The 13,601-nt window shown below is 38.3% G+C and overlaps 1 protein-coding gene across 7 annotated transcripts in view; it reads left to right on the top strand.

Moving 5' to 3' along the window:
• Positions 1-11,887, top strand: part of TDP1 (tyrosyl-DNA phosphodiesterase 1) — a 48,633-nt gene extending 36,746 nt beyond the window's left edge. For all 7 annotated transcript variants that reach the window (XM_065063697.1, XM_065063698.1, XM_065063696.1 and 4 more), the window contains one exon: positions 11,382-11,887. In XM_065063697.1, the coding sequence (XP_064919769.1) occupies positions 11,382-11,552 (171 nt within the window). In that variant the 3' untranslated portion in view covers positions 11,553-11,887. The remainder of the gene's footprint in view (positions 1-11,381) is intronic.
• Positions 11,888-13,601: the final 1,714 nt, after the last annotated feature.

Below are 13,601 nucleotides of genomic sequence, written 5' to 3'. Positions count from 1 at the left end.
AAATACCATACAGCAAATGTGAAATAAATTGCCATAAATCAGAAGAAACAAAACTTGCTTTTGCTTCATTCTATATTTCATAGTTCCGTAGTTCATTTTCTTGAAGATCTGTGGTGGAATTCTCCTTGGAGGGATAGAGGAGATATATTTTGTAACACTTGAAGAGATTTTCAAAATCTCAGCTTCTGAGACTGTCTCTAGAACATGCAAATCAAGAAAGTGATAAGTGGTGCTATGGGGTGATGATGGCTTGAAAACCTAAAAATGCCTTGGGGATAATGATGTTGATGTGCAACCTGCCATATGTGGGAAGAGTAACTTTTAAAATTTTTCTTCTAAACTAATGCAAAAAGATTGTAACTTTTTTGAGATGCTATGATTTTAAAAAAGACAACTACAGTAGAGTTTGAAATGACAGAGAGTAACAGTTCAGGAAAGAGAGTGTTCATAGCAACCAATGTAGAGAGAAAGAATGTTTAAAAGCTGTGAAGTAAATAGACTCATAGTCTTTTATAGTAAATAAAAGTAAAGGCACGTGATTGCAGGATGACTGAAGTCCCCCAGCAGAATCAGAGCCTGTGAGCGTGATGCCTCCTGTAGCTGAAGAAAGAATGCTTTGGCAGCATCCTCCTCTTGATAGGGTGGCCTCTAGTAAACAGTAATCATGAGGTTTCCTTTGTTGGCTTCACCTCTGCTTTTTCACCCATAAACTCTCAACCTGTTCAGCCCTGGCTTTTTTGTTTGTTTTTGTTTTGTTTTTTTCCAAACACAGCTCTGTGCAGTCAATCCACCTTTTTTTACATAGCAGGCAAACACCTCTCCCCCACTTTTCTTCCTTGCCTGTGCCTTCTGAACAGTTTATAGCCATGGATTGCAGTGCTTCCAGTCAAGTAAGTGATTCATCCCACCAAGTTTCAGTGATGCTTATTAGATTTCAGCTTTGTAGCTGCACAGTGGCTCCCAACTCTTGTTTGTTACTTACGCTGTGTGCATTGGTATAGCTGTGCTTCAGCTGGGCTGTTGACTGTGTCACCTTTTTAGAGAAACAAGCCCTAATTCCTTTGCAGCATTTCACAGGTGTTTCCCTGATGGTTCCTAATTCATCAGCAGCTCCTGCCTCTTATCTGTTGTGGAAAACTCTATCCATTTCCACCACTGAATCTGGATTAAAGCCCTACTTAAAGTCTGGCCAGCTTGTTGGCAAAGAGGCTCTTGCCCCACTTGGTCGGGTGAATCCCATCAGTTCCCAACAAATCTGGCTTCTCACAGGTAGATGCATGATCATAGAAGCCAAAACTTGGGTATGGCACCAGCTATGCAGCCAGGTGTTTGCCTGTTCAATATTGATGCCTGTTACTTTTGTAACTTGCAAAGATGATTTTTTTCTGCTTTTGGAGCTTGCTACTTACTTGAAAGAATTCTTAAATGGTATTTCAGTTTTCCCAGAAAAAAAAAATACTGTCTCAAAGTAGAAATTGTAATACAATCTATTATACTGTTTTTTTTAGTATAAAACGCCCTGTCCATTTAAGAACCGTTAGTGTTGTTTTGGGGAAGAATGGCAGGGTTTGTGCCTGGGTTACTACCTAACTAAAGGGGAGGAATCTATTACATACTGTCATTACCTGGATTGACCTGGATTTCAACTCTTCTTAAGAAATCTAAGTGGTCAGATATCAGCTGATACTCCAGTAAGGGCTGTGAATGTTTACACTTGAGGATGAATTCTTACATACAACCAGTTTTAACTGTTGTGCTCTCAGACATGTATGCACTGTATGCTTGGTAACTAATGCTGAAACTGATGTGTTATGGAAGGTTTTTTTTTTTAAAGGTCATACTTACATTTTTGGATATTTTAGAACAAATATTAAAAATTAGAATATATGTGTATTCTCAAGTATAGTACATACACTATCTTTCTTATACAAAAATGTAGTTGTATAGTTAACGTTCTTGTTTTAATTCCTGCGTTTAACCTACTGTGTCAGTGAGTTCTCTACATATTTCAACTAAATGTAAAGGTTTTTTTTTCCAAATAACTTTTTTCACTTTCTTCATGGAAAGCTTTGATCTGTAGAGAACTTGCTTGTCTGTAGTTCAGCTTTTGGGTTTCAGCTTTCTCCCATGATATGAACAGATACCAGAATTAAAGTTATCTGGGCTTTGGCAATGGAAGTGAAGTCAGATGCCCGTGCCTTTTCACATCTCTTTCCCAAATACATTGTTGTAGTTCCTCATCCTCCTGGTGGAAAAGGTGTTTAAAGAATTCCCATGTTATGGGATGGATTTGTATAATAATTTCTCCTTAACAATACAGTTATCAACTCCCAAGGTCCCTAGAGAATGATATAAATAGATTTATTTTAATAAGGTCTTGAGAAGCAGAAATGCAAGTAATTATTGTTTCCCTAAAGAAACCATATTGACTGATCCCTTTAATTGAAGGAGAAAAGGCTCCTGGGGATTTTCCATTAACTGAGATTCTTTAATCATGGGAAAACAAAGTACAAGTCTCTTTCATATAATCAGAAAAACCCTATCAGCAGCAGGAGGGAGGAGAAATGGGCAGAATAGTGAACCATCTGCTCAGGAGCAGGGCTGTACATTTGCCATTTTACTTTCTAAGTAGAAGATGGGTATATCAAAATACCTGAACTTGTGCAAATTTGAATCTTGGATTGGACATGGAACTGCTGGAGGGGGTCCTGTGTAGGGCAACAAAGATGATGGAGTGGAGCATCTCCCTTATGAAGAAAGGCTGAGGGAGCTGGGTCTCTTTAGCTTGGAGAAGAGGAGACTGAGGGGTGACCTTATTAATGTTTATAAATATATAAAGGGTGAGTGCCATGAGGATGGAGCCAGGCTCTTCTCGGTGGCAAACAATGATAGGACAAGGGGTAATGGGATCAAGCTGGAACACAAGAGGTTCCGTTTAAATTTGAGAAGAAACTTCTTCTCAGTGAGGGTGACAGACACTGGAACAGGCTGCCCAGGGAGGTTGTGGAGTCTCCTTCTCTGGAGACATTCAAAACCCGCCTGGACACATTCCTGTGTAACCTCACTTAGGCGTTCCTGCTCCAGCAGGGGGATTGGACTAGATGATCTTTTGAGTTCCCTTCCGATCCCAAACATTCTGTGATACTGTGACATACTTAATGTTACAGAATTCACTCTGTTACATAGTATAATAATGTAAAAAAAAAAAAAGCAGTTCCTTGGTTTGTGGAAATAGTTTACTTGTAGAAGTTCTTCGTCATTTTGTCACAATGGCTTTCTGTCATTAGTCTAATCCCATCTGATTAACACTTCAAGCGAGAAAATTGTTACAGTGAAGTAAATGTATCCTGAATCTTGAAAAGCGATAAAATAATTCTCAGGGCATCCAATGATAAACTCATCAGTAAATGATGTAAATAATCTGTCTGATTTCAGTTATAATAATTCATTTAGTTGATTTGGTCTTTTGAAGTCCATTAAGTTAAATAATAAAAAAATTATTTTTTCCCTGTTCTAATTTTGCCTCACCTTGTATAACAGGTTGGAAAAAATATACAGAGAACTTATCCAGCTTTGCCTCGTTTGCTTCTTTAGTCAGTGAGTTTCATTCTAAAACTCAAATCTAGGCAAAATGAAAAAATATGGTCTCTTGGAGAAGCAATCAAAGATTTTCTTCTTCTGAAGATTTCTAAAGAGTATAAATTGACATCATTGTGAGGCAGATAACTTTTTTTTTTTATTTTGCACTGTTTTTCTCTCCCAGAAGAACAGATGAGCCTTCACTGAAACATAATCATAGGCTAAGCTTTAGATCACTGAAGGATGTATTGATGTGCTTTAAGATGTCACTGGTAGGGTAATTATGATATATTACCTCTGTGGCACATAATATATTCAAAATTTTCACATTGCTTTCATTTAGTTTTCAGTTGTATTTTAGACTTGCACAGAGCTACATTTTATAATACATAGGCAAGTAAATTCCAGCTGCTTGTGCTAGCCAGAGTCCTTTGATCCAAAGGGAGCGCATAATAAAATTTAGCTCTATCTCAAGCCATAGTTGGCTGTAGCCAACACTCTTCAGGTTGAGGTGAGGAGTTTGTAAGATTTCTTCTGTGGGAGAAATCACACCAGAAGTATTTTCAGGTCAAGTAGCTCAATTTAACTACATAGGATGACCTTTTAAAGAAGGGAGGAGAGGGGGAGAAAGAAGTCATGCTTGAAAAAATATTTTTGGACCTAAAAAATGTTTTAAAAAATTATATGATTACTTATGTAATTAATCAGTGAATCTATGGTTTACGTGTATTGTCAACCATGTTGTTGTGTTACAATAAGCTTTGCTATTTTGGGCTACTTCATCTGCTTTTTTTCCACTGAGTTACACTTTCCAGGTATATTTAAGTGTGATTACATTTCTGCTTAATTGGCTCTGTTTGCTGCTTTTTCTAGGGAGACTTCAGCATATGAAACATTTCAAAAACGTTTCTCTGTATTATTATTCTGCCAGATTTCAGATTTATCTCATGTACTTATTACAGAACTTTCTTACAGCACTACTGAAAAGGGGATGAGCTAAGACTGTGTTTATGAGGAGCTCTTTGAATTGTGACTGGGTTACACGGCAGGAATGTATATAAGCGTTTTCTGAGCTCTTAGTTCAAAATGATCTGGAACTGCTTAGACCTCTGGTAGAAAAACCTACGGAGTAGGTGGTGATTTCTGATAAACAAGTTATTTCTCATTTGGTTTTCAGTGTATGCATTTAAATCAAAGAAAGAGTGGCTGTTCAGTTGGCTAATAGTATACAGAAAATATATGTATATACAAGAAAATAAGACAGGTTCCAGCTCAGTTCAGGTTAGTCTAAAGTTAGAGTGAAATTACTTTATTACTCTCTGTAATTGCCAATTATGTGAATTATATTAGTCATTGGTTATTTTGTTCTTTGTGGAGGATTTATTTTCTAACAATTTGAACCATTTGTACAAATGTATTAAAATGTATTTATTTTCCAATGGGAAAAATCTATTTTACCCTTGGTAACTGGAGGCTAAAGCTGTCAAATCTCATGTTATGAGAGGCTGGAAGAATGGTGGGCAAATGCGATGGAAATTGCTTTAATGCAAGCTGAAGCATTGTGGAGAAATGAACAGGCTACTTAATTCATTAATTCTCTTGCAGTAGTTTGCGGCCTCTGCCAGCTGTGATTTCATTTTCTTAAGGATGCACAAAAGGATCTATAACATCTTTCCTGTGAACAGTTCTCTTGCTTGTTAAGGCCCCAGCTCACTGTTCAATATCCCATTGCCACATTTATGTGGAAGAGCAAATGGATGTTTTATTTTTAACTGGAGATAATCAGTGCTTGGTATTTTGTCCAGTTTTCTATGATGAGTGGGAATTGGGAGTATGGTGTAATTAATCTGATAAATATTTATAGTGATTTTAGGAAACTAGTAACACCCCATCTTGTTTATTACACATGAAACTGCTGCTATATTGAATAAAAATTCAAAGCTTCATGGTATATTTGCCTCCAGCTCTGGTAGGTGTGATATTTGTGTTTATGCTACTATTTAAAGAGTGGGGATAATTTTCATTTATCCTGTTTTGTGCTAGTGACAGGGTGCCTAAAAGAAGAGATCAGTGTTTTGTCCAGCTAAGCGAGAGGAGTCCTTTGTTACTCTGAGCTCCTTCACAGGGACCTGCTGTATCCTCAGGTCAGATAAGTTCTGGGAAAATGTCACTGTTCATGGTCTCTACCTTTCTCCCACCTTTGTTTTTTGTACAAAGTTGTAGAGTTCTCCACTTTCTCTGTCAAGAAATTAAAATATTTTGGAAATTAAAATTGAGATAAGACTTCTGGTGAAGTAATTTGTATTTGTCAATAACTTCCCTTTTTCTAATATTGCAAAGCTACACAGAACCTGTTTACTTTCTAGAGTTTGAAAGAACTCAACTGGCAGCATTGGATATGAATTTTTAGAGAACTTCAAGTCATCTGCATGCTTAATATGGTACAAAACCTGAGACAATACCATTTCTTCTGAGAAGGCAACTAGAAGTTAGTCCTGTTTCTAGTGATACTAATATACTGAATAGAAAATATTTTGCTTATGTAATGCTCAGAACAATGGCAAATGTAAATCTGAGTATGTTTAGAGGATTAGTTTTGAGTTTTTTCAAGCAGCAACTATAGGTTTTCACTGTAGTTCATATACTGGGTGGGTGGTGAGGAGCAGAGGTTGGAACCAGTTTCAGTCATTGTTGGTCTGCATTTCCTTCCTAGGTGGAACCCAAGCGTTATTATTGACTGGTAAACCTGCTATTAGAGGCTGAATCTCTCTTATCCTGCCATCAGACACTTCCTCAGATGGTCCCCAAAGCCCAAGTGTTGCACTTGGGTACATAGCAAAACCTGGTTTTCTTTGAAGTTTTTATAGTGACCATGAAAAATTTAACACTTTATAAGAGGGGAAACTTGAGCTACAGACTCATCATTTAGTTCTACTTCTGTGTATTGTTTTGATAGGAGTACAGACTTGATGACCAAAAAGGGCCCACTAGATTGTCTGATCTGCTTGTGTTTGGCTAAGAGGGATCTTCCAAAATATGTTTCAGATCATTAGTTGGGAGCATCATCATAAGATGGCAAACTCACCAGATGGCAAATATTTTTGCTTCAATAGTTGGCCAGCCCAGTAATTTTAAAAAGCACTTTATTTTGGTTATTGTTTTTCAGGATATGTGTATGATGGCCTGTCTAGTTGTTGAACTCCGGTGTGATGTAGTCCATCTTGTACAGAGTGCAAGATTTGTAACTGAAGTCTGAGGAAATGTAACAATACGTTATCTTAGCATCAGGGTTGCACAGAGAACTTTACTTGGGCACTTTCCCTTTAGGCTATTTCTTTCCAGCTGCTTTAAATTACCAGCACAGAACAGTTTTATTATGCATGATATACATAGCCTGCATCTTTTTCTCGCTGCAGGGAATAACATGCACATTTTACATCTGGCAGTTTTAAAATAAAGATTAAGATAATTCCCACTTTGAAGTGATAAAGGACCTCATCAATTTTTAGGAGGTAACACTTGTTGTATGTTGTTAACTCCTAGCAAATTGCTGTTTTGAGCAGTTGTGGTAGTTCACCTCCAATAGTCAGCTGAACAGCAGAAGGCCATTTGTGGGCAGCAGATGCATCTCCAGGGCAAAACATTTAAAGACTTTTTTAAAAAGAAAAAAAATCTGGTAGTTGATGTAGGAAACAATTATTTTGCAAATATAAGGCCCAGGCAGGATCTCTTGGCAAAGCATATTTTAATAACAATTTTGCAAGACTGGGTGTTCTACCTATAGGTAGGCACACCTAATAGGGCAAAAAGCCCCTGTTCTATCTCCCCAAAATCCCGGCCGCAATTTCCCTCCCCTGTTCCCTGTTGGTCGGGTACTTCAGGGTTTACAGACTATCCCAACACACACAATACCCTTCCCCTTATCAATCTATTTAAGATATGGATTCCTGGCACTTTGGCTACACTTGCCCCTAAATTAACTTATCAATGTATACAGGTGTCAGTACATATTCCAGGAAGAGACTGTGTATTACATTAAGAATTCATAGTCTGATGTCTCTTGGTCCTTCCCCCATGCTGGGATCGGGCACCAGGTCCTCAGTTATGTAAAAACAACAGTTCTTCATTAAATGTTCCTTACAGTTGACAATACTACTTAATACCTAGACAGATAAACCATGTAGATACAACAATCTCCTGAACAATCTCCTGTGTTGTTAACCAACAGATTCAGGCTGTCATAAGAAAAAAGCTGTGACAAAGCTTAATGTATTGATGATACTAAGGTAATAGAAACCTGTAGACCAGCAGTATAATTTGGGAGTTTCTTGGAAGGAAGACATAATATGATCCAGTGTGGTATTTAGGAAACATGCAGACAACAGCCAATCTTACCTAGCAAGATATCTTTATAAGTAAAATTTTTGTACCTTTGATAAAAAGATTTTTCCCTCTAGAATCTTTCAGATCAGGACTTGCTGTTTTGTTGTATAAAGTTCTCTTCTCACTGAGCTCCATTGTCACATCGCAGTTTCTGTATTGCTATTATCTCTCTTCCCCATACAAGGCACCTGATCCTCTCATGAAAGCCACAGCACTTCATTTAGAGTGCTTGAGGACTGATTCCCTTAGCACTTTTGTTTCACCCTGTTGAGAAGTTTTTTACAACATACTTAAATTACACAAAGGGATATGGCCCCAGGGTTGTTTCGGTTGTTGAGGTTGGTTTTGCTTTTGTTGTTGTACCTTTGCATGGGAAAGGTACAAGCTGCTTGCTGTAGTGGAGGAAAAACCATCTGTGATTTAGCTATTACACAGTTTACTGACTGGGGAAATCTGCTGAATGAGAGGTACCTGAAACGTTAACATATGAGTATATCAATATGTTTTTGTTTTAAAACAACTTGGGGAAGACCTCAGAAAAGTGCAAAGGGCTTTTTTTTCTCATCATATCAACATTGAGAAGCAATGCATATCCTGCTTTTAAACTGCAGTACTGGTTTTGGGGTTTTGTTTGTTTTGTTTTGGTGGGGGGGTTTGTTGTGTTTTTGTTGTGGTGGTTTTTGTTTGTTTTGGGTGGTTTTGTTTTTATTTTGTAGTGGTGTTGTAGTGGGCTTTATAGATTCCACATCTATACCCTATCTTTTTTTTCCCCTTGAGATCTTTCAGGTATGTTTTTTGGATTGAGAGGAACAAGATGAGTTCCTTTGTAGATGCCACATTCGTCCAAAGGGGGGACAGAAAAGAGGCTGAAGTTCAGCGTGCGCTTTCTGCAAGTGCTGGGAGAACTTCTCAGCCTCATGCAGCAGGGAGCAGGTTTGCTGTGTTAGAATGTATATGTAGAATGACTTGAACTCTAGTTATTTGTGAGTAACCTTTCTACATATGTGAACACTTATTACTTTAAAGCTGCATTTTTCAGTTGGAAGACTCATGAAATATTGTGAAAGATGATGTAAGAACTCCGTCTCTGCTTTTAGAAATTAGCCAGGAATCACTGTCATCCAGATTTCCACTCACAGTGCAAAAGACTCTAGTATTTTCAACTGTAGGAAGAGGATTTGCATTTATTATAATTAATGCAATATAATTAATTTATACTATGCTACTCAGTTGCATGTTCCTGTAATTCACAGACTTCTCTGGTTGTGGTTGTGTGTGCCGTACTGCCATCTGTCATACTTACAAGAACGTGAAGTTTTAAGGTGGCTTGCTGGCATGCTTTTGACCTACATTATATACTGCTTTTGTGAAATAGTATTGTTAACATTTGCAATACAACCTTGTGCTTGTGCCAGCTGATGATTTTGTGTTCTGTAACCCGATCTCAAAATGTGAGGGATTCCTTGAGTGATTAATCAGGTGTACTTGAAAAAAATGTGTGTGTTCTCCAGGGCCTCTTCATCTTAAAATGAAATGTGATAGTCTATTCAGTTGTGAGAGAATCTTCAACAGTCTGTCTGAGTGTAACTGAAATAGCACTTTGTCTGAGATTTCAGCGGGGTAGGAATGTTCCTGTTCATTTTGCTGTGTGCTACCTCTGGTGCTGCAGTTCTGCTGGTGAGGCAAGGAGGAGGCAGTGGTACTGGGTCACTAGGTAACACTAATTCCAACAAGGTGCAGTAGAGATAAAATTAAGGTCTCAGAAATGAAGAACCAGACTGAAAAGGTGTGGAAGGTAGGTCCATTGAGCACACCTATAGTGTAGGGCTATAAATTTGGAACAGTGATTTTTTTTTTTCTTCCAGATGATCAAAGGATTTAACTTTCAAAAGTTTTACAATCATGTTAGTGTGCAACAGAAAGCAGCTACAGTCATACAGTATTTGTACAGTCATTGTCTTTCTCTTGCTGCTATAGCTCTTATTAAAAGTGATAAATAACTTTAAATTGGATCTGACATTTTAAAAATAACTGAATTATAATTTGCTTCAGCAAGTTTTACATATGGCTTATTAAAATAGTATCAGGTGTTTTATAAAACAAACAGCATCCCATTAATAGAACAAGGTCCCAAGTATATTAATAGCTACCCTAAGAAAATTTTGAGATAGAATAAAAAAATAACTAAATTAGGTACTGAAGCCTCTTGGAGTGCTTTAACAGGTGACTGAAGTTTTTTGTACATCTAAGTCTTCCTGTGCTCTAAGTAATGAGTACTTAGTAGTAATCCTGCTCCTTGTTTAATTGGGTGTGGTACTTGTCACAATGTGCTGTTGTGTAATTACTGCTTCTGTCACTTCCTTACTCTCTTCTTCTTGCTATCGTAATTCTCACTTCATGTCCTGTGAGAGCTGGCATTGGATCCTGTAAACTTAAAATTGGACAACTGTAATCATAATCAATAGCTTATCTAAAATTTCAATTGACAAACATATAGCAAATCTTCTTTAGCAAGTATACATAGTATGTTGTGTATATGAGTAGCTTGTCTTTGATAAATGAACTACTCCTGTCATCCTTAGTACAACTATGTTTAATCTATGTGCTGTACAGATTAATGTCACTGTCTTCCTTCAGGGCTTATTTTGTAGATGGAGAAAAGAAGCAGGCTAGATTTATATAAACTTATTTGAGAAAAATTGCTGAAAGGACTGATGGAGGTTTCTCAGTATTTCAGTAGGAAAGCCTGAGAGAAGCAGAATAATAGCTTGGCTTCCTATAGACCAGCTGCTTTTCTGCAAGATGTGATGGTGGGAGGGGGAGCCGGGCGCAGGTTGCAGAGGCAGCAGTTGGCTCCTGCCGAGAGAGGGAAGAGCTGCTGCGTTCTGAGGAGCAGGGAGGGGGAACTGTCTGCTCTAAACCTGTTGCTTATTGAAAAATGTAATGTTTGAAGAAGTGAGGTGTGAATTTGAGAACTTCAGAGTTCAGGCAGTGTCATCCTTAGATACTGAATTCTTACTGTCCCTGTGAAAAGTACTAGTATGTTACAGCACTTATTTAGAACTGCATTGTGTTAAGAGATAGGCAGCTGCCTATGGGCAAGACCAAATTTGGCCGCGTTACTGTTCTTGTGTACTGTCTGAAATACCTTTATTTTACAGCTGGTGGGGAGTATGTTGGGTTATGATAATTATATTTTAAATAATGTTTAGAAAAGTGAAGCCTTTTGGAAACTAAATCTTACCATTCTAAAAAATAGCTGAATAAAAATTTCCAGTGAACTGAAATTGCACATAGGGTTATGTGGAAAACAGTGGGAATTTCAACCTTCTTGCTCCTTCAGGAGGGGAGGAAGAGGATCAGAATTTCACATTTAATAACTGAATTTGTCATGAGCATGTTTTTGTTTTGGTTTACAGACCAACCATGGATTTGGAATATTCCTCACACTGACGCCCCTGATACACATGGAAATATGTGGGTTCCGTCATGAATGTTTCCAGTGTTCTGTGATGTTTCATCTGCTGACACTGAACCCTAAAATGCTCCTGGCAAGACTGCTTACTTCTGGGTGTTTGGGGTTTTTTTAAGCAATGATGTCTGCTTTATTGGCTAATTTGTAATTGAAAAAAAACATTAAAATGTTGATAATGGGGAGATTCTTGGAGAATCTGTAACCATATTATTAGAAATTAACTTGTAACACTGCATTTTTAAATACCTTTTTATATGTTTTTTCCTTATCGTGGTTTCTAATACACTCTTCAAGATGAAAACAAGTGTAAACTGTTCTTGGAGATTCTCTTTGTGTTTTTTAGCTGTAACAAATGTAAAGATTACTGTTCTGTGACACTGTCAGTTGGCCCCAGTGGCTGGAATAAAAGTTATTGTATGTAAAATTTAAATAAAGTCAATCTTGTTTATATATGCATTGTTCTGTCTTCTATGTGTGTACATCTCATGTTGGACTGGATCTTTGCAGTTATCACTTATAATGCAAGCTTTAATATTTGCTGCTTGGGCTTCTTGTCAGTGACTTCCAATTTCTTTTGTGTGTTTTGTTTTGTCTTTCCCTTGCAGACATCCAAGTGCTGTCCAGAACACTAAACTGAAGTGGGCAGAGTTGTGTGCTGAGGAGTGGTCTCAGGCAGGGCAGTGGGATGTGTGAGCAGCTGGTGGTGCAGGCCGGACAGGCTGTGGTGTGGTGTGGTGTGGGACCCATCTGCGGTTCCCTCTGGCTTCCAGCTCATCTGCCCTGGTGGCTGTTCAGCGCTGCCTGGTGTGTTTTGTGCTGTCATTCCCCAGGGTGGTTTGGAGTACATGATTAGGAAATCATGGCATTTGGCTAGCAAGGAGAAATTTTCTTTCCATTTCCTGTACCACCATGTACCGATCAGTAGAGAAACTATGAAGTACTGCTGCTTTTCCATCTTTCATACCCCTTCCCTCTGTAGTTGAATTTACGTTTTCTGGTGCAGTTATCAGATGGTCTTTCAAATCAGAGGTTATGACTTTGACTTATTGTCCGGGAAATCATTGTAGGGTCTCTTATACAAAGGGCAAATGGAGCTGGATAGTGGAATAGCCTTGCCTATAATACAGGGGAATCTTACACTTGCTTTTCACAGCAAATACCAGAAACTTGGATATTGAGGTTGTTCACTTCCTAGCTCATGTTGGCAATTTAGAGACCCAATAATGATTCTTATTGCTTTATCTAGTTTTGAGAACCCTGCACATAATGCAAACGGAGTGTGGCTCAGAGGGCTGTTGGGATGTCCACAAAACAAGTAGGAAGATTGCTTTCTCTTTTCACCCCTCCTTGATAGTGGATGTAGAATCCACATGCAGAAACTGTTCAGTTCAGGCCAGAGAGGGTCCAGAAAAGAGCCACAAAGGTGATCAAAGGACAGGGAAGCTGCCATATGAGGAAAGGCTGAGAGAGCTGGGCTTGTTCAGCCTTGAGAAAAGAAGGCTTAGGGGAGGCCTGATCACCATGTTCCAGCATTTAAAGGGTGGCTACAAAGAAGATGGAGACTCCATTTTTACAAGGAGTTGCATGAAAAAGATGAGGGGTGATGGGTACAAGTTACTCCTGGGGACATTGATTGGAGATGAGGGGAGTTTTTAGTGATGAGGACAATTGGCCATTGGAATAATCTCCCCAAGGAAGTGGTGGATTCCCCAACACTGAACACTTTCATGATTCAGCTGGACAGGGTGCTGGGTCATCTTGTTTAGACCGTGCTTTTTACAAGAAAGGTTTGAGCAGATGATCCCTGTGGTTCCTTCCAACCTGGTATTCCATCATTCTAACCCTGATGGGCCCAAAAAGACAGGGATCAGGGAAACTAAACGGAGCAGTGTTCCCTGAAAGCAGAGAGAGAACTTCATAGACATTAAACTTTACTTTTCTTAAGAGAGTATGATCTTATTGTAATTATTTTCATTCTGTGAGAATTAGATAAGATCTAAGTAGAAAGATGTCTTCATCTGAGGAAAGCTTTAAGACTTGTAAAGGGTGGACAAACCATTAGTAGACAGTTATAAATTTGTGAAGACTGTTACAATTTATTAATGCCACATATGTGAGTATTTCTGTGTTTGGCACAGGGTGGTTTGACCAGCTCCAAGGCATT

The sequence above is a fragment of the Columba livia genome, chromosome 5 (genome assembly GCF_036013475.1).
Source record: "Columba livia isolate bColLiv1 breed racing homer chromosome 5, bColLiv1.pat.W.v2, whole genome shotgun sequence".
Classification (NCBI taxonomy): Eukaryota; Metazoa; Chordata; class Aves; order Columbiformes; family Columbidae; genus Columba; species Columba livia.
Note: the sequence above shows the minus strand (reverse complement) of the source record. Positions and strands in the feature narration are given on the sequence as shown.